A 22358-nucleotide genomic window follows, 5' to 3' on the forward strand; every position below is an offset into this window, starting at 1 on the left:
AAATCTTAAACCTGGTTTCTGTCCCAGTTCATCCTTTCAACCTTCCGTCTTAAATGTGCCCTTAAAAAACCAAGAAGTAGATAAAATGGGTTATTCGCCGGTGATTATCAGAACAAAATATGATGTGACAACACCACGGTTACGGTTTAGAAACATCATGGCTTGGTTGGCATGGTAACAACAATAACTGTCACTGGAAACAAATAGCAGTCTCCTGTTCCACAATCACATCTTTCTCTAAAAGCATGTGCTCAAGCAGTCAAATTGCAGACGGGGTTGCAAACGACACTTTGTCACATCTTCAATAAAGCAAATTTTGATACCCTGAAATCATGTTTATTTTATTTCTTCCTTCCATCTTTCATTGTTTCTTTTTTCCCAATCGTCTCCTCCTCTCTGGCCCGTCCTCTCTCAGGTTGTGTCTGGGACCAAGAATGCGGTACACACTCATCACTAAAGTCTAGCCTGAATATCAGATATCAAGTGCTAATCTGAAGCTATCAATGGCACCCAGCGGGTGACCTTTAGGTCAAAGGGTCCAATAAGACTGTCAGAGTCCTGTCACGAGAATGTTTGTGTGTATGTGCTTCTGACTGTGTGCAAGTATACAAGCTCAAATCCATATGCATGCACAGACAAACACAGAAAATCAATGCACAAACATACTCGTGTAGCACAGTCCACAGCTTTAAATGCAAGGGTAATGAACTGATGCCAAACACAGAACATCAAATGACTCCCTTACATGAATGCATGCAAACTATGATACAAAAGACTTAACTTTAATATCACAAAATACCCCTCTTTAGCCCAGAGTGAGAAGCTGTGAGGAAATGGAGCACCAATCCAAGGTTCCCGCCTCCTTCCCTGCCATTCCTCCTGTCCTCAAAAGCATGTCAAAGGTCACTGAGGGCCAAATGAGATCTTGTCTCTCTGACTTCTCCATACCTCTGTCACCCCCCAATCTGAGTCAATCTACATCATTCCTTCTCTCATCTCCTCCTTCCCTCTTTCTCCTCCTCTCTGTTGACCTTGTCTCACCCTCTCCATCCCTGCTCCTTTCCTCTGTCCCACGTTGCTTGGGGAGAAGTGATGGAAGAAGGACAAGCGCTCCTATAAGCCTGGCTTCTCTTTGATGGGGAGGGATGGGGGGGTGTTAGACGAGTGCAGCAGCGGGTCTTTCCATCTCAAATCCTGCTGTCATTCCTAACAAACACACGCACACACTCTTACACACACTCACAAGCAGGCGTTTCTCTTTGAACTGAGTGCTGCAGTGCGTTCAAAGCAAAGGCGAAGGCAAAAATACGGGGGTGGTGAGGGGAGAGAGAAGGACACTTCAAGGTGAATTTGATTTCCACATCATTTTAACCCACACAGACACACATGTCCAGCACACACACGCACACACATACACACACCAACACATATGCTACCCAAGCCCAATCGGCAAGTAAGCATAGGGTTGCTGAGTTGCCTCTGAGACCAAATAGCTACCGATATGGCACCATACAAGTCTACACACACACACACACACACACACACACACACACACACACACACGCACGCACACACACTGAACAGTTCATTTAGCTGTGTGCTGTGCAAGTGCACACACTACAATCTGTGTCATACATATTTATGGATTTTGCTCATAACAGAGATCACCTTTAAACTTTTTCTTTCTCCAAAGTGTTTGTCTGAGTATGTGTATGTGTGTGCACGTGTGTGTGTGTGTGTGTGTGTGTGTACACGTGTGTCTGTGTGCATGCATGTGTGTATGTGTTTACACAATATGCATATGATTGTGTAGGAGAATAATGACTCATGCAAAGTTGAACTGCACAGAGCACAACAGTCCCACATTCCCTGCACAAAATATTATAAAAACAGTAGATTTGGAGCGACCATTGCACGGAGCAAATAATGATCACTATGTGTGTGCGTGTGTGTGTGTTACAAATGGCCCGATTAAAGCAATCAAGTCAAGTGCAAACCACCCATCTTGCTGCATATTGATACGGTTGGGAGGACAACAAAGCAACCTGGGACAATGTGCCAAACTATTCCGACCCATGAGTCCACTTCCATCAACCAAAGCCATGGTGTTAACACTTTTCACCACTTAGGTCTGTCTCAGTTGACACACAAACACACACACACACACGCGCACACACACACACACACACACTCGGCTTTGACAGTATGACAAATATTTCCCTCCATCCAGAGCAAATGAGGTAAAGGTAAAAAAAAAAAAAGAAAGAATCAGTGGCTCATTAAAAGGATAAAACCCTCCCATAGCCTGGAGGGTGAAAGAAAAAAAGGGTGGAAACCAGAAATGAAAAAGAAAAAACTCTTTTGAGAGACAGACAAAAATCATAACAGCTGTAACTCAATTCAGAGGCTTCGCCAGAGACATCTTTCTTCATCTCATCCTCTCTTTGTCTTCCTCTCTCTTTCATCCCGGCTCCTTGGTAGTTTTCCCCGCACCTACCAATAAGCCATTATGTGGCAGTAATATGGCTCCTAATGGATGCGCTGACTTGGGAAGAGGCACGCCATTAGGACAAATGCTATGCAAAGCTATCACAAGACTTCAAAATTACTTTGACTGAGTGTGTGTGTGTGTATGGGAGTTTGGTTTGTGTGTGAGATTTGTGCGCTGCCTACACATAGCGATTCTGTCCTGAAGAGTTTGGTGTTTGGTTCAAGCAATGTTCACATCTTTTAGAAAAACGTAAAGTAAGCATTTAGATCCTTTTTTAAAAACTATTCTAGCACAGGTAAGCGGTGGAAGGGGTCTTCCATTAATCACCGGGTGGGTGTTGTTCTGACTGGGCCCTCCTGCAGATGCTGGAATGCAACTGACTTTGTGAGAATGCTCAATTAGAAGTACAAATCTATTCTAAATGTTCAAAAAGTGAAGCAGATTTCACTGACGTGTCAAAGCACAATCTGTATTTTTTTCCTCAAAAAGGCAATAAGGTATGTTACTACAAAAGCACTGCACAACTTTTAAAATCCACAGTGACCCTTACCATATATGGTCAAGGCTTATTTCCTGTAAATGAACTTGTGCACATTGTTCAAACTTTCCACCAGATTTTTTTAAAATCTGATTTGCACTCAAGGGGGGTTTTTAAACATAATGGAATAATTAAAATAATTAAAACATGCTCAGGCCATAGAGAAACAATAATTAAAACCTAATACGCATCAATTATAACAATCAAACCTTACTCAGTACAAAGAAACATTTCCAAGAATCAGAGCTCATAAAGAATCAATTAAAAACAAGATGTTTTCAGTGAACAGACGGGATATTGTTTCTTAATTTCCAGTGCAGCACATCCGTCCAGTGATGAAACATTAAATGCAACAATATATACACACACACACACGCACACATGCACACACACACACACACAAGGCTTGTACTTTTAACAAATCTTGGAGGTCACTGATTGCCGATAAGTGCAGGGACCCAAATCAAAGTGCTGATACATACTGGCACTGGAGATGTATCTCATACTCATACGCGTACGCGTACACACGCACACGCACGCGCACGCACGCACACACACACACACACACACACACACACACACAAACACACACACACACACACACAGTGAGAGTGCAAGAGAGAGTAAGAGAGAGAAAATATTTTAATCATTTGGCCAAATCTGACAGATGGCCATGCACCAAAAGAGCAGTGCAGCTGCAAAAATGGGCCATCAGTGACCCTCACAGTGTGTGTGTGTGTGTGTGTTTATGCATGCATGACAGTGTTACAAAAGCAAAGTATTGTTTCAGTCCCACTGTAACCCACTGCCAAGTCCTGATCAGGCTGGCAGGACGATAAACAACTGAAGAGGACAGACCAACCAAGGGCTGAACGCCATGAGGAGAAAACCCCTCCAGACCTCTCTTCTTCCTTTCCAGCTTCCTCTGTTCCCTCACTCAGACCTCTTGTCTCCTCTTTTCTGTCTCGCCTGCATGCATGTCATCCTATAGCAAGTCTCATAAATTATTTTCCCCAGAAAAAAGTAAAAATCATACAGATATTATGCATACACACACATTCACACAAAAACAATGTAAACAGCCTGATACTTGTTCCCAGATGCAACATGCTGCAACCGTGTGTGAGACATCAAGGTGGCAGCTGTGTTCAGTGCAACATTTGATCCAAAACTGCACCAGAGGAATGAAACAGAGTCAGAATCAACCACAGAAGATGATTTTGAGCATCACAGATCCCGTACTGACGCATTGGCAAGTGTTTTAGGGGCTTTGCGACTTCAGAGCGCAACGCGATCTACTGATGGTCATAGCAGACCACCTCTCTCAAATTTTACCAAAAAATATAGACATCAATCACACAAGAACATGAAACATGGAAAGACGACCGTAATTACAGTGCAGACAACTTCAAGCGTGAGCGGAGTCAACAGAAGTCTGTTATGTCATGTTCGAACGCTTCTTATAATCAGTGCTTCTGTGTGAAACCATGCAAATTTTCAGCCCACAGATTTTTATATATACATATAGAAAGAAATGTCAATAATAACACCAGCACTGATATTTTACCCGCATCATTTCATTTACAGCACAAAAAAAGGTGTTTCAGGGCACCTCAGCTCTTTCCCCAGAGAGCTACAGACGTGGGCACATTTTAAAACCCTTCAAGACACAAAGGCCTCCATAGGTGCTTCTAATTTTTCCACACCTCTCATATTCCAGTCTGCATACATTAGCAGTGGAACAACTGATTCTATGAATAACTCAAGCTGGCTGAGCAAAGACATAGATGAAATAAACAGCACACAATGCTGAGATAAACAATTAACACACAGTTGAACTGATATTTACAAGAGAGGAGAGATGAATTACATACAGTATAAAGAAGGAATCATGCACAAACATGGTCACATGCAAGGGTGCAAACAAATATAAAGCATCCCCCCCCCCCCCACACACACACACACACTGGCGAGCGTCCAGCTTGAGTCTCTTTGCTTGAGTCTATAAAGCCCTGAGCACCATATCGACAACTGTAATAACTGTGGCTGGCAGGAGAGAGCAGATTACAGCAGCAATCATAGGCCCTGCATGTAGACACACACACACACACACACACACACACACACACACACACACACACACACACACACAAATACACATGTCCTCTCTGCCAAAGACCTGTTTCTTCTCATCAGTGGTACAGATACACACGTCTCGGTCCGTAAAGCTGTAATATTGTAGCAGTGGACAGTAAAATGGAAACAGTCTCACTAGTGGCCTGGGACACGGCCATCTGGACGTTAAACATACATTGAAAACCACAACAGAAACAAATATAAGTTGTTTCTCCTGTCTTTAAAAACCTTTTCACTTTTATCACATTCTAAAATTGAGGTAAAAGAGTGAAATGAGCACATGTGTCCGGGAATAACAGTACATGTTCTTAGCGCCGCCAAACATCCACAACTGCTGCTCATCTCATTTGGCCAAACTCAGACTGGACAATTGTCCTTCACAGAAAGCGAGAGCAAGTAGAAAACCAGTCAGCGTTTGAATGAGCCCATGTGTCGGTCGGTCAGTCAGTGAGGGTCTGTAATGGTAGCACAAGGCCACCAGAGGAAAATGAAAGCGCGCTATATTGGAGTGGAGAGAGCAGGCTAAGATTGGGGTCACCGCTATATGTTACACAGGCCAAGGAGAGGAAATATGTGGAGAAGGAAAGAGAGGAGAGCGAAAGAAATCCCTGAAATGAATTCCACTGAGAGGAGACTAGTACATTAGCTAGAAACTAAAGCAAATATGATAATCACTGAATAATCAAGTCTGATTGGCTGCTTGGTGTCTATGATCACCTGATATACAGATGCCTACTAAGTAGTTACAGTTAAAATGTGATCATAGGAACAGCGAAGCAGCCAAACGTATTTATTGCAACAGATTAACTACAATAGTTTGACAAGCCCAAAGCAGGATACAGCCAGTTAACAAGTGCTTAATAAACAGTACAGAAATATAGGTTGAATGTTGGAAGCTTCAGGAAAAAAATTAATGCACTGCTGCAAAACGATGCAGCCGCTGGTAGTCCTGGCTACAAACGATTGTTGTTGATATTGGCATATAGCTGTTAATAAATTAAATCTGACAATCTTAACAACAAGCGTAAAGGGAGGCTGCCTCATGTTCAAAGCCCCAGGTGTCTTGTTATCAGACGTGATCGTCTCACATTGCGGATCATCTCTCTACCCCAGGCCACGGTGGACAGCAGACACGGACTTACATTTTCTGGGGAAAATCTTGATGCTGGTTGGGGAAAGCTGCACGTCCGGTAAGCCAGATCGTGATTGTGCTGTTAATTGTTAACAGGGAGTTACTGTCAACCTTACAAACACTTGTTAACTTTGAAAATTTAACTAAGCTAATGCAAGCATTCCTGCTAGCTACTGAAGTAACAAACAATGTTCTTGTTGCATAAGAACCTTGTGGGATGGTCAGTAATGAAGTTCTAGGTATTATTCAAAGCCTCGGGGCGTTACCATGGAGTTGTTGCTTGTAGATTTTGATCGCAAAAATGCATGAAAATATTAATGAATGTTCTTATTATTTATGATGTTGATAAGTGATCACAGTATAAGAAGGATAATGCCGTTGGAGGCGTCCATAATTAGGAATTACAGAGGCATTTGCTAGATGTGCAGGCTGCTCCAGCATCCATTGATGCCTGAAAATGGACCCCCATCTGGAATCATCTCTTACTTTCCTAACAGTATATACGATGCTGAAGTGATGATTGTCCAACCATCAAACGACCCTGAAACCCACACAGCTCTTTCAATCATCCTGTTCTCATTCTGTATTTCATCTCTCCTCATTTCCGCGTCCATTCCTCTTTAACTTTCACCCTTCTTTCTTTGTCTCCCTCTCCATCGGCCCCCGACCAAGGAGAAGCGATTTGCAGCAGCAATCCGTCGCTAATTCTCGCTCAGCGTTCATGAAAAATGTATAGCAGGGAGACTGTGGGGAGATGCAGATTGGCGCTGGGCCCTCAGCAAGAGTCTGGCTCTGCATTAATGGAACATTATTTTCACCCTCTCGATCCCGCCATCTCTCTCTATTCCCTCTATACCTCCTTCAGTTGTGAATCTATCTAACTACCCATCTATCCATCTATCTAGCTATCTATCGCCATAAATATTACAGGACCCAAACACAGATATCTACAATCAGAACAACTCTGTGTGTGCGTGTGTGAGTGAGTGAGTGAGTGAGTGAGTGAGTGTGTGTGTGTGTGTGTGTGTGTGTGTGTGTGCTTGCATTTGCCTATGAGCACAGTGTGCAGCAAGCTAAACCTTCTCAAAGATAATAAGAGGGAAAACTTTATCTTAATCTTTAAAAGGCACAACGTGAAGTTTGAATCCAGCTGTGAAACAGGTCGTGAGTGAGTCAGTGTGTGTATGTGTGCGTGTTTGTGAATGCATTTTATCATTAATTCACAGGTTTGTGTGTGTGTGTGTGTGTGTGTGTGTGTGTGTGTGTATGAGTTAAAAGCGCAGGTATCTTACGAGAGTAGATTAATAACAGCACTGTAGTGCCATCAGGATTCGTCACAGTGTGGATCATGCATAATAAACCTCCCAAGGAGTTAACACACACACACACACACACACACACACACACACACACACACACACACACACACACACACACACACCTCACTATAGCAACGATGATGTTGTTGCTGCCCTTAACTTCAAAGTCAGATGTAATTTCAGCCTCCCAGCAGCCAGAGGGAGCCATGTTGATGACAGAATATTCCTTCCCTAATGGCTCCTTCCTCCATCCAACCCTTTCTCAAATCCTTCGCTTTACTTGTCCTCCATTCCCCTGCTGGCTCCTTCCTTCATTCCTTGCCTGCCGAGCCAGCATGCTGGGACGCCAGACATCCAGGTCCAGACATAAAAATAAACCCAGCGGATGGCTGAAGCTCGGAAAAGAGGGAGTGAAAAGAGAGGGGGCAAAGCAAAACAGGCAGAGGAGAGGCACAGGAAGGAGTGAGGGAAGGTAAGAAAGTGAGAGGGAGGTAATGAGAAGGACCATGTAGTCTTTTCTTTCTTTTCTTCTTGGTCTGCAGCAAATGTCGCTCATCTTCAAATCCTCTTTGACGTTAGCCTCCATTATTACCCAGAGTGGAAGAGACTTGTCTCCAGGCAGCTGCACTGAAACATCAGAGAAGGTTTCCATGTCCAAACTATTGATGAATATAAAATTGATGTTTCCAATCTTCACTCCAGATTGGCTCGATAACATTTGAAGCCATTATAACAGTTAATTTAAATATTAATGTGGTAACCATTCATAATGGAGGACTTAGAGCCAGAAGTGGGTATGAGGCATTAAGGGTTGGAGAAAATGAAATCTATATATCAAAAACGCAATTGAGATCTATTTGGTTCTTAACTTTCCTCTTATCAGTATGAATAAGTATTTTATTAAAAGCAAAATAAACTCCAGTGAGTGAACTAGACTAGACTGTCATGCCATAATCATCAACTGTCTGGGAGAAGAGCACAGGCAAACCCTACCACTATACGTTACGTCCTGACGTGGAGATATCAGTCCTCCTTCACCAATATTAAAGATGATGCTACGCTATTACCAGTTGCTAGTGAGCAAGAGGCTAAAGGACTGGATTGACAGGTGGCTTTAGCTGGTGCTAGCCTTACAAAGCCAACGCTGCTACGTTGCAGAACACTTTCCATCCATCCATCCATCCTCTACTGCTTATCCTGTTGAGGGTCACGAGGGGCTGGAGTCTATCCCAGCTGCTGTTAGGCTAGGGGTGGGGTTCACCGTGAACGGGTCGCCAGTCATTCACAGGGCCAACACATATAGAAAGACAACCATTCAACACTCACAGCCACGCCTACGGTCAATTTAGAGTTGCTGATTAACCTAACTTGCACCTCTTTGGACTGTGGGAGGAAGCCGGAGTACCGGAGAGAACCCACGCAGGTACAGGGAGAACATGCAGACTCCACACAGACAGATCCCGCGCTCCAGCCGGGGCTCCAAGCACAACCTTCCTGCTGTGAGGCGACAGCGCTGACCACTGCACCAAAACACTTTTTCATGTTCACATATTTGGATTTGACAGTCTACTAACTATCTCCTCTGATCTCTCTTTGAAGAAACCTGATACTAAAGGGAAAGAAGCATGAGGCTCTTTGAAGTTGGATCCATGACATAATTAGATATAATTACATTTTAATCATAATATAAAATAATCACACAAGATATTATTTAGTGCAAGTAATATTTAACAACTTCATTTGAAAAAACAGATAATTGGGCATTACCCCGCTGCTTTGTTGTATTTTGAATGCAACTTTTTTGTGACTGGAAGTCATTCACTGTACATTTACATCATGCTGCTTTTTAAAAGGTGTTTGAGTAGGATCCTGGTTATCACTGCACTAGAGATCCGTGGTCTCCCTCTTTCCCTCTCTCTCTCTCTCTCTCTCTCTGTCTTCTTTTCTCCCTCTCTCTCTCTCTCTCTCTCTGTCCTCTTTTGTCCTAAATTTGAACTAGTCTTCCTAATCCTACAGAGAAACAAAGAAGAAATAAGCCTTGACAAAAGACAGCAGCCAGATGAAGAGAACTCATGGGCAAAGGATAAAAAAAGAAAAGATGCAGAGGAGTAACATTTATCTCCTTCAAGGGTCAGTCCTCACTCCCTCTCCTCCTCCCTTATCCCCCCCCCCCCCCTCTGTAGGAGAGGTTGGTGGAGAGGCGCCAGTGGAACTGGACTGGTGTTTTTATAACCAAGTTCATCCCTCTCCATTTCCCCTCACTCTCAAATCATAAAGCCTGTCACACACTAGGGGTGTACTCATGTGTAAGCATAGGGGTAGGTGAGTGTAATACTTGTACATGCGTGCACACACACACATTCATCTACCCTTTACTTTGCTGCGCTGGGCTGCCGTCAGCCAGCCTGTCAAGGGTGGCTGGGTATAAACATGGCCTCCTCCACCCCCCCAACCCCCCGTCTCTCCACCACTGCTGCTCAGCCTTGTGTTACCAGTTTGCTTTAACAACCTACACTGGCCAGCTTCGTTCCCAGTAGGTAGAACAGTATGTAGCCATCAAGATACAACTAAAAGCCAAGAGGAAAAAAAACATATTTTACTGATCCCCATTGGGAAATTCTCTTTGAGTGTGTTTCTCCTCCACAGGGGATAAGAGAGCAGTGTCAGCTGTAGCAGCGTGCTGGTAGGGATTCACTGGTCCTGCTAGACGAAAACCACAGCAGTGCAGATGCTTGACAAAGAGGCTCAGCCTTACAACTAAATGGCTTCAGGGTACATCATTTCCAGCCCAACTAGAAATCACACATTTAATTGGACTTCTGTCCCACAATACAAGCGCCAGAAGAACTGATTTATTGACAGGCGTTATGTCCGCCAGCGCAACAGTAGGTGGTGGCATGCACGCTTATGGCTGGTTGTGATCAGGATTTCTTTCATTTCATTGTTTGCGTCACACACCAAACAAGTTGGCACGCGTCATCGCAGTCCAAGAGCAGACAGACAACTTCTTCAGCTGAGACCGCATTAAGTTTGTCTCCACATCCTTTCGGCAGAGTGTCGGTTTGCCCGAGCAACTGCCATCTTGACCTCTGGGTTAAAGACGCAGGACCAACGGGACAATCAATTTAGCACCAACTGAAGTGTGCACATACCAGAGCACTGCAAATCAAACCGCTTTATCAAGGTGTGTTAGTCCGAATTTATAAAGATATCCACTTTAGTATGATTTCAGTCCAGTTTCATTCAGACTATGACAATAAATCCACTTTAAAACATCAAGTAAAGGCACTGTGTCTTGCAAATGTCTTGCAACTGTTGAATCAGAGGGGAACACCATGATTTAATTTCTGCCACGATCAGAGATATATTCTTGCGGTGAAAGCGAACGGTGACGATGTGCGCAGATGAGAGGCACAGAGGAATTTCACCGTCTTTATTTTCAAGCCGTGGGGGACAAATGGTACGGCCCCAGCAAAAACACGTGTTCACAGCTCTTGAGGATCAAAAAAACTATGCATGTACATGAAACTGAGTGTGTGCATGCTAAATGATTCATGAGGCGCAAAAGAAAACATGTCGGCATACAAGCGGAAAAATAGCCTGTCTGCATTTTAAATGAAGACAGGGTCCTCCGACCCGCTGCATCATGATATCTGGGTCTGAGCTGAAGCGGGGCAGAGGTGAAAACAGATCACATGTGGCACATTTGAGGCGGGTTGGAGGACTTGCTTTATGATTCAAACATCCCATATTACATGGTGAGTTATAAAGTGATGATACATTAATTAATCTTGGTTCTAATTCCTTCAAATTGAGGGAATGGGTTTGCAAGTTTCAGACTGGCTGGTCATGTGACCGTGAGCATTGCACTATAGCTCTCAGTGTGAAACTGTCTTCAGATTAGCTGTCCTATTCTCAGACCTGCTATGTGTTCATGGCAGTGGCAGGGAGCTGCTGTGGCCTTCAGTGCTGCTGGCTGTTCTAAGAATAGGCAGCAGGGTCCAGAGAACATCTCGTCTCCCAGCCTCCCTGCCTCCCTCTCTGCCTCACACAACCATCTTTTCTCCCTCCACAAAAATATATATTCCACTCTCATAAATATATAGGCTGCAATTAAATTCCTACATGCAACTGATATAGCTGCTGACACATTTTGTCAGCATTATTGAATTCCCAAAATATGTGTTGAATGATTTGCACCTACAGTATGTAATCTGTGTATATTCTAAAGCAAACGTCCAACTATAATTTGATATAATGTGTTTTTCTCTCCACATGGGTCCATTTTTATAACCCCATCTTTTTCTTCCTTCCCTCTCCCTCCACCATCCCTTTTAATCTGTGTCTCATTTCTTTGCTTCCTTGACTACTTCTGCCTCCTTTTCTGCTCTCCTCCTGCCCCCCCCCCCACCCCCCCGTGTGCACTAATGTGGAGGCTGAATCTAACCCTGCTGGATGACATTACTCTGTGCTGCCTGCTGGCCTGCCTGTCTGCCTGCCTGGGGACTCTAAAATAAAACACAGCAGTGGGAGAGCCAGAGAGAGAGAACATACTGTATAGGCAGACTGACTGACATTCTCTCATAGAGAGAGAACACACACACACACACACGCACGCACACACACACAAACACACACACACACACACACACACACACACACACACACACACACAGAGTGTAACCGGCATGCAGAGGACAGAATGTGTATCAAAGTGCACACAAACGTGCGTTCGTAACCAAAACGGTGTGTGTGTGTGTGTGTATGTGTGTGAGTGTGAGTGTGTCTGTAGTGAGAGAGCGAGAGAGTGGAGGGGAGCAGGCCTCTCCAGCTGTGTCCTGTCAATCATTCGTGACCTACCACTCAGAAAAACAGAGGAGGGCAAGGTGGACGGGTGAGAGAGGGGAGGGAGAGAGAGGGAGAGATAGCGTTTCTGAATTTTCCCTTTTGTCTGATGGAAAATAAGTCAAGGAGGGGCAAATGAGCTTTGAGAGACATACAAGAATATTTTTGTCTGTAAATGAGTGTGTGTGTATGTGTGTGTGTGTGTATATGTGTGTGAGTGTGAGTGAATAACATGCTGCTGCCAGAACCCCATAGCCTGCATTCAACATCCCTCACCCTGAACAAGTGACAAAAAGATAACCATGTTTCACTTCACCGCTTCACGCCCTCTCTCTCTCTCTCTCTCTCCTCCCTTTTCCTCACCTAGCCCTCCCACCCTCGGCTCACTCTCTGTCTTTCCACATGGCTGGCCATCCTCTCCCATGTCCCAGAGGATAGGAGGCTGTGCGGCAGCTTGGCAGGCTGTCAGAGGAGAGCTGGGAACATGTACTGACTGGAACGAGGGGGTGGGGGCAATGGGTATGAAAGCCCTGGCTCCTCACCTCACTGTTGCACTGGAAGAACTGGCTCGGCTTAGCGACGTTAGGCAAAAAAGATGCTGAGGGCGCAACAGAGAGAGGAGGTAAACACAGAGCTCTCACTCTTAGTCTACCAGTAAGATCACCACTAACAACGGGGTAGGACAAGGCAGCACTTAACATGTTGTCCTCTGCCACTCAAGTCGTCCAGCTCCATAACACCTGGTCAGAAACCAGGACAGTGCCAAGTCACCTTCTACTGGCCTGAAACTGGTGCACCACACCGAGAAAATTAGAGTGACTGTAGAAATGGAACAGCTCAACAGAAAAAAGCAAAATTCCTTCATTCCACTACAGAGTGGATCATTGTCTCAGTAGACGATCGCTGCTTTGGCTCCTGACTTAAAAATTGTGTGCAAGTGGAGGAACAGGCTCAGCCAGACCAGAGCACATCTGAGGCAGATCAAAACACTATAAGAGAATGCTTACCCTGTATTGATCAGTAGACAGAAATGATGCTGTTAAACTAGAGAGTAAATGCAAGCTGGAGGCTGCGCTGAACCAATAAAAAGTGAAAAAGTTGTCAAAACTCACAATGACAAAACACAATAAACTAATTTGTTCTCTAATAGCGCTCTAACAGCAATGCAGATAAATACGGCATTAATGCAGCCAAGAGTGCATGAGGAATTGAAATACCATCCCGGTCTTGATTCAGGTCGATTCCATTTTATCTGTATGAAAATGATTTCACAGGGTAGGAACTTCCCACAAGACCAGTTGGGTCAAAAAATGCACAGCTAATTTCTTCCTTGGCACCAAGAAATGACAAGTGTGCATGACTCAAAAAGGTCTAAAAGGGACCCAAATAATAGGAATCAAGCCCTATATTGACCAAGAATGCAATTAACAAGCTTTATAAAAGTCAGACTTTCCCTGCAATAAATACCTAGGCTTGTTCTCGCAGCATCTAGGCCAAATTAGCATAAAAAATAATGCAGAGTCTCAACTGCTGTGTCATTTATGGGGCCTCTGCCATCTGTGCAGCTCCTTCACTTTTCCGAGAGGAAGCAGTGGATACGATGAACCAGGTGAAGAAAACGCAAAATTTTACTTGAGCTCTGTTGCTGCGGGGGCCTGACGTTTCTTCGGGAAAACGCAGATGAGAGTAACTTATCAAACTACCTGCTTAGCATGTAGAAATGTGGTTTTCAACCAGTTTGTCTACAGCAAATTGCTATGCCGATCGAACCCCACAGCTGATAAATATCCATGTCTTCAGAGGAGTCACTTGATTTGGGATAGAACGCCGATCAAACCCTTTCCCACTGCAGACAAAAGCCAGATGTTAGTAGGTTTTTCATCCGTGGAAAAGGAGCTTAAGAGAAGAAATCCCACACCAAAGCAAAATGCGGTTCCAAATGTCACTGAAAGACTGTAGTGCAGACAGAAAGGAGGTGATTATTAGCTAACGTCACTGCGTTGACCTGGCATCAGTACACATGAAAGCATGGCAGGGTGGCAACAAAAACAATCACGCAATAAGCCAGTAAAATACACAAAGAGCACAATGTGTAATAATAAGAATTAAAGAACAATAACGGTAATAATAATCTGTGCCTGTCAGCGGTAGAAACAAGTAATTTAAGAGGTTGTAGAATAACAGACAATGTTCCTGTGCAGCAGTTTAGCGGTTGCCAGTTACAATATTCTCACATAATATTGGATTGAAGGATTCCAAAAAGATGAGGGGGGGAAAAAATTCCAGAATCATCCTCTAACTAGAGTTTAATGCTTTTCTAAACAAATGTTAGTGAATGCTTTCCTGCTGTTCCTCAAGTTGAGCTACCCGCTGTGTGTGGAGCAGCAGTCGAGTCAGGGAAATGAAAAATGCATCATTTTGTGAGCAGGCCAGAAAAAAGAACAAGTTGAAGTAAAGCGAAACATTGTAAATGTCTGGAGAATAACAAACAAACATTTTCATCGGGGAAAAAAAATGCTGGAATTAAGAATCACTGAGGACATCTCAAATTGGAGAGTAGAAAAAGTCTTAGCTGAAACATGCCGAAGCCACTCAGAAACTCTGGGGCTTTCTTGTCTAAACCTAAATGTATTTCAGTGATTGTAATTTTATTTTATCAGCACTGCTGAAGACGCTAATACAATGACAATGTATGACAGTGTACAATGACACAGAATTCGAGGCGTGCTGTACTTCCAACGCATTGTAAAAGACCCCCAGGGGCACTGTGAATTGCAATTGTGACAAAGCACTTTTCCCTTTGGTCTCCCTTCAAAAATCCCGCCACATCACACAGCAGACTCGTCCCAAAACAACAACGTGACACTTTGCCGACCCGCGGTCCCTCCCCGCCTGACAGAGAGGAAGGCGGGGGGGGGGGGGGGATGACAGCAGCTTTAGATCTGACATCAAAAGCTGGTGAGAGAGTGAGAAAGAGGAGCTGCTGTGACAGCTTGCAAGAGCATGGAAGCACTGGAAGAGCATGGCAAATGCAGAGCAATTTCTCTCTCCTTCTGCATGTATCTACCCATATCTCTTTCTCTCTGTCTGTCTCTCTCATCAAAACTTGCCGCCGATTAGGACTGCGGCTGGCCGTGCACTTTTTTGGATGGGATGTAAAAACACACAGAGGACCCAAAGGGGGTAAAACGGCAGGATTAAAGTGGTGAGGGAATATGGGACAGTGGTGGTGGTTCAAATAGATCGGCCCCCCCTTGCGCTCTCGCTCCAGATTGCATACTCTGATACATCACAGCCATTTCTCATTATGGCGAGGGGGGGGGATTCATGATTCAACTAAAGAGAGAAAGACAGAGAAAAAGGAAGGGGGATAAAGAAGATAACATACTATTAGGATGTTACACGGAAAAGAAGACAGAGGAGAGCATGTACAAAGTGTGACAGTGTGTGTGCGTGTGTGTATGAGAGAGAGAGAGAGAGAGAGGGGGAGAGGGGAAAACAGACAGCAACTGATTTGAAACAAAGTCAACCATCAATGTGTGTTAAAAGACACAAGACCACATGAGAAAAAAACTGACTTTAAATGTCTCGCTGTGTGAAAAAATACATCTCCTTGCAGTTCATCCCTGCACTCCTGCTCCAAAGTGTCTGCTAGATTACACAGCACACACCACAAGCAGGACCAATATTTGCGGCCATTTGCAAATGTCTATTTATTCTATTCTTGAAAGTGCTGAGGAGCTGTATAAGGGACAAAAGTGATAGAGTAAAAAAAAACGATTGGTTTAGCCCCCCCCCCCCCCCAAAAACCTGCAGCAGCCCACATCTCTCTCTGCTAATAGATCAGCCTGGCCTCGCCATTTTTTCTCAATTACTCCTCCAGTCAGCCTGCTTAATGATTTTTTGCTCACCCAAATGCCAAGAGGCAGCGTGCGTGGGTTTGCATGTGTCACTGTGTGCTTTTGCAAGGGTGTCTGTGTCTGTGCATATGCTTTCCTGTGCATGTGGGTGTTTCTGTGAGTGAGTACAGGATGCTGCTTTGACCACTGATGCATGTGGCCTTCTCACTTTCAATGTGGACGCGGTCAGAACGCAAACCCTGAAGTGAGCAGTCCAATCTGTGTTTCTCCTAAACAAATCGCCGGGTCACAAGGTAAATAGAGGGTTTTGTTTTTTGGAGGGGGGATTGGACAAAAGCTTAAACTCAACATTAAAACACCAGGAGGAAGTGGAAGAAGGTGAAGAAGCAGATGTTTCTTCGAGGCCTTCAGGTGAAAATCTATGTACGTTGCAACGAAAGAATCTCTCTTATCCACATAGCTTTTTCTAGCTGTTCCACGGAAAGTTTTACGTGACTGTCTTAGTCATATTTAGCGATGCTTTTTGCTTACTGTCACTCACTCACCGGCAGACTGGAAGGGCGGTCCTGAGAGACGCCATCCTCATTGTTGGCCTTCCCAGAGTTCCCTGGGGCTGAACGACTGGTGTTGTAGCTCTCCTGCTGGGTCTCCTTTGAAGACAGACAGTGGTATATGATAAAGCCCCATACACACTTCACATTCACGCATTTATATAGGCAATATTTTGGAGCCCTAAAATGGAGACCAAAGTTGTTGTTTTTTTGTTGTTATTGCAAAATTAGGAAATCGATGACATGCAATTCAGTCAAAGTGCTTGTGGTCAGTTGACAACAGTGCTGATACAGCGAGCCATGTGAAGAACAATGGACCTCGTTTGCAAATCACTTTTTAGCCCTTAACTTAGTCTTAAAGGCAGCAAACAGAACCTGATGGTGGTGTAACTCCTTGTTCCTGACTATTGTGTGTGTGTGTGTGTGTGTGTATATATATATATATATATAGTATAGTGAGTGAGAGTGAGAGAGAAGGGAATGAGTTGGAGTGATTGTGTCTCAGGGTCGCTGGACTCTTACAGCCTTTTCCCCCTGCTTACACCCGTATACATGTGAGTTTTTTAAACTTGGAACACAAGCACATGGAGCCCTTTCACACTGTGAGCGGACGACAAGTTGCCTTTCTGGTTTTAATTGCTGGTGTGACCCGTGCAACGTTATAACACACCAGAAAACAATGTAAACAAACAGTCGAGCAGGGAGCACGGAGGGCTGAGGGTCTGGTGGCGGTTACCATTTGATATCTTTTGCTCGGCCTCTTTCTCACACTCAGTGTTGGAGCGCTGCTTCAGGTTGAATTTGTGTCAGAAATGACAAAAATTTGCAAATAACTGCTTTCACCCAGGTTTTGTGTTAGCGTCAATGCAGATGGGAGATAGAGCCAATAGCTGTGTCAATCCAGGGACAAATGATGCGGTTAAACGTGTTCCCACTGCAGACAAAAGCCAGATATTAGTAACAGGGTTACCGGGGTTTTTTGTCCAGGAGTAAATGGGCTTTATAATCAAAGAGCCACAAAGCACAAGGCAGCACACACAGATACAGTACATGCAGATAAAACACACACATACACACACACACTCACTCACTCACACACACACACCAGCCAATTCATTTCAACCATATCCAGGCCTAACCAACCACTAATCCCCGAAACATTACACACACATACAAACAGACACTAACACACACTCAGTCCTATTGTTCAATCCAAGTCATTTTCTTTCCCCACTGTAATCACAAGCCTATCTAGTGTAAACCAATTTTCTCTCCATTGTCGGAGGTGTTGCCCTCTCCCTCTCCTTCCCTCTGTATCTCTCCCTCCTTCGCTCTCCTGCTTCTTTTCATTCACTGCGGAGGTCGTTCCTCCATCATGTTAAGCGTCTGCAGCACAATGGCAACTTGTTAAAGAGCTCTGAGTGGAAGGATTAGTGATAACTGATAGGCCAGACAAGGCAAGAGATCACACGCAAGGCCCTACACATCATACATACACTCTCTCTCTCTCTCTCACACACACACACACACACACACACACGCACACACACACACACACACACACACACACTGGGTGTCTTAAATCTTCAGATTTTTTTTTTTTAATTTCAAAATCTGTAGCTTGATTTCTTATCTGTCGTGTGATTATACTGAGCAATATTCCTGTCAGCGAGGTGAAGATTATCCTTCACAGCGAGAAACCTATCATGTGGAATTAATCTATGAAAGCATTTATAGTGTAATCATATGGACATCAGAGCTAGTAAATGTTACTGAGAACTTTTATATTTTATGTAATTGGATAAAGTTAATTCTTTGGGAATTTACCTGCAAAGTAACTCTGCGCGCGCAGTTTGCAAGCTGCTTTACCAGCAGCCAGCATACAGAGACAAAAGTTAATGTATTCATTCATCCATTATTAAGAGAGGGGAATGTAATGACCTTAAATGCCCTATTGGCTTCTATTATCAGCCAATTAAATCACTGAAGCAGTAATTCTAAAAATATAGATATGTGTTTAATATCCTAAGGGCCAGTGTCCACAAAGCTTTCTTCCCCCGCTGCAGGAAAACGATGGCACCGCCTGAAAACAACAGCCAGGAAAAATAAACTCCGCTGAGTGTCAAGCTCCTACCTTCTCGGCGTATTCTGAATATTCTGCATTATTCGGAAAATATTTCGGCCAAAGTGCTACTGCGAGCATGAAGTGAACTCAAACTATCACTGCTTTGCTCCCTAAACCATATATTCCACTATTACATGTCATTGTAATCTGACTGGAGTTTTCTTAGATAAAGGAGAATTAATCTGACGTGGTACTTTTTTTTGGTTTGCTTTGTATTTTATTCCTTTGATAAGTTGTGAAACACCCAGATTTTTGTTTCTTTTACAAACATTCCTTGCCTCAAGGTAACTCCAGGTCCTACATAACATTTCTACCAATACAATAACATTAAATAAAATGTATAATAAAGGAGAAAAATGAAGAGGGTGGGGATTCTGCTTTATTTTTTTCTGACAAATTGCGGAAAAACATGACGCAGTTCACAGAAAGTTAAAAAAAATATATAAACTTTTAGAGTTCACGATGTTAAGTGTAAGAATTATTTTTGAAAGTAAAAAATATTATTGAGCATTCTCAACAGTTGAATGCTGTTACAAGAAACTCCTTCATCAAATCTTAACAGTAGAGTATATGAACAAAACAAACATGAGACAAAAGTGAAACAATAAATTCGGATCATTTTGTGCTAATAGAGAGATTTATCATCTTCATCCCCCTGAAGCACTTTTACTGATGGTTTGAATCATGATTAAACAGTCTTGAACTGCATTCCGGGGCGTGCGCTAATTTTGCATCCCATGAAAAAGCTTTGTGGTATTTTTACGTCCCTCCCTCAACTATCTATAGACTCACTTTGTGAAGGAAGCGGCTGATTAATTGTAGATAAATCATTTTGATCATCAGACAACCTCGGTGAAATGAGTCGTAGCACAGTGACAATGTGATCCCTTTAGTGTGACACTGGCCCACGACTTCAATTATTCATCCACAACCGTTAGCAGGGAGCTAACCAGAAGTAGCTGGTTTGGCTAGCGTAAGTCTGTGGTGAGCTCTGTCACGTGAGGAGAGTTCAGTACATTCAGAGGCCCTGCTACAAGTTCCTCCCTCCCTCTAATTCGAATCCACGCCAGTGTCCTCGTCAGAGACGTGCTAGTGGACACAGTTCCTGACTGTTTATCAACGGGAGCCTGGATGCACGCCAAACATCAGGCCTTTATTACATCATTGCAAAACCCAGATAAGGCACAAATACACATCCACAGGTAAATAAAAGCCTGAGGAAACAAGGAGGGGGATGAAAAGAGCAAAATCAAGATGTGTGGTTGTGTTTTGTGTTTTTGTTTTTGACATTGGTGGACGAGTGAGCTCGCTCGGTTTAGTTCACAGACACACGGACATCAGAGTGAATGAGAACAGAAGCGTGGCTGCTGACACAAGTCCAATATTTACTCAGGCATATGAATCTCTGTGTGTGTGCGTGTGCGTGTGTGTGCTTGTGTGTGTGTGTGTGCGTGTGTACTCAAGGGGATTTCTGTTTTAAGTGGGTCAAAGTGAGGTTAGCCTCATGCTATCATACTACTGTTTACACTCGCATTCTTACATCATCACTGTCAACTATAATATGGACAGAGAGGGTGAGAGAGAGAGAGAGAGAGAGAGAGAGAGAGAGATAGAAACAGCAATTGGAAAGGGGGAGGGCAGAAAGAGAGAGAGTAGAGAAAAAAGATGAAGAGAAATGTTTAAAAAGACTAGAAAAGCAAGAGCAAAAGAACATCAGAGGCAAATAGAGGAGTGCTGCGAGTGCATCCTTTCATTTGAGTTTTTTCCAGTCCATTGTCTCAAAATCCCATTTCCCAGCTAATTTAGAAGCTTCTAAAATACACTCCACTCCATACCTTAAGCCTAGGGCCACAGCTAATCCTGTCTCCACACACACACATGCGCACACATGCACACAGACGCGCTAATTCATCCTCCTTGCTTTTCAAAAGACTTCATCTTGGCATAGTAGAAACGAATGAAGGATATTGAAAGCAAGCGTTTGAAGTACATGAGGGAATGCAGGAATCAAACTGTGAGTTAAATGCTATTAGACAGCTGTGTGGAGAGGCAGTGTAATATTAGATTTGATTGAATAGATGACTGCTGAATGTGGTGTAATATATAGAGCCGGAGAGGATTTATGCGGACGTAAATCAATATTGCAGCACTACGTTAATCCCAGCCACTGGTGAACGGGAGGAAGATGGAGAAATGTTTAAAAAGCACAAACATGTCCATGGTGCACATCAACAGCTGTTTGGAATATGAGACTATACCACCCTCATGTTTAGTCAGCTCAGTCTGTAATTTAATCTGTTGCATTGTGTTACACTGCTAATCCTGGAAATTAAATACTCATTTCCTCAAAGAAGAGGTTAAATGTCATGTTGTGCTGCAGAGGAGGCTAGCCTTCAGGTGGCATTTCAGTTTTTTACTTTAAAGTGTGTGTGTGTGTGTGTGTGAAAGTAGGACATGATGTGCCCCTGCATGACTACTTGGTGAAACCCTCGCATCACACTTGTAAATTCCTGGAGACCAGAGTGATACAGTCTCTGTCCTGTACGTCTCCCGGTGCATTGATCGGCCACACGCCATGTTTACACAGTTTACATGGCATAACTTCCAGGTGTCAGCGTCATGCTCACATAATAGAGCGCTGAGTGTGCACAGCTCAAATCACAGTGTTTTTAGATTATTTATCACATGGCTTGATAATACAGCTTGGATTAGACTGGGCGGTAAGTTTTTGAGTTTGTAAATGGACGTTTTGTATAGTTCTGCTGCTGGTCATCTGCTAACAAGCGAGTTTTCTGAATGCTGGATTCACCAGATGGTGGCGAAGGAGAAAAAGCAAGTATTTAACAGGCAAATGAAATATTCTGGATGAGGCATCACTTTAAAATGACAAAAGCCACAATGCTGCCACCCCAGAAGCAATTCAAACCAGCACACCAACCAGTTCTCTGACTTTCTTTCTGACTTCTTTCTAAGCCCACACCTCATTTCAGTAGGCTGTACGAGACATTTTTGGTTGGTTGCACTGCACGCTCTGTAACTATATTCAAGCAAGGAACAAGGTGAAATGTTGCCGCCCTTTGCTTGTACGAGTTTGATTGCCTGTCTTTCAAAATAAGCAGGGAAACTGGCATGACAGCAAGTGAGCACATTTGATGCCACCAGCTGACAAAACAGAGAGCAGCGAGAGGAAAATTCACAGCCATTAAGTGAAGCTGATTTTGGCTGACATCTGTCTTCAGCTACTTTTTTCTCCCCAACAGTGAGGAAAAGATGTAGTTGACTTCACACTACAGAGCAACATTTTTTAAGATTAGAAAGCCAGAATTCTACCTTGGTGTTCAGATGAGCCTGATCTTCTTTT

The 22358-nt window shown here is 43.6% G+C and overlaps 1 protein-coding gene across 4 annotated transcripts in view; it reads right to left on the bottom strand.

The window, feature by feature from the left end:
* Positions 1 to 22358, bottom strand: part of LOC147246812 (AT-rich interactive domain-containing protein 1B-like) — a 169818-nt gene that overhangs the window by 93945 nt on the left and 53515 nt on the right. For 3 of the 4 annotated variants that reach the window (XM_086183314.1, XM_086183313.1, XM_086183315.1), the window contains exon 4: positions 16867 to 16971. In XM_086183314.1, coding sequence (XP_086039440.1) covers positions 16867 to 16971 — 105 coding nt within the window. The remainder of the gene's footprint in view (positions 1 to 16866; positions 16972 to 22358) is intronic. The other variant, XM_086183316.1, reaches the window with a different exon arrangement.

The sequence above is a fragment of the Aulostomus chinensis genome, chromosome 17 (assembly GCF_037954235.1).
Source record: "Aulostomus chinensis isolate RoL2024-O1b breed Wild chromosome 17, RoL_Achi_v1.0, whole genome shotgun sequence".
NCBI classification, from domain to species: Eukaryota; Metazoa; Chordata; class Actinopteri; order Syngnathiformes; family Aulostomidae; genus Aulostomus; species Aulostomus chinensis.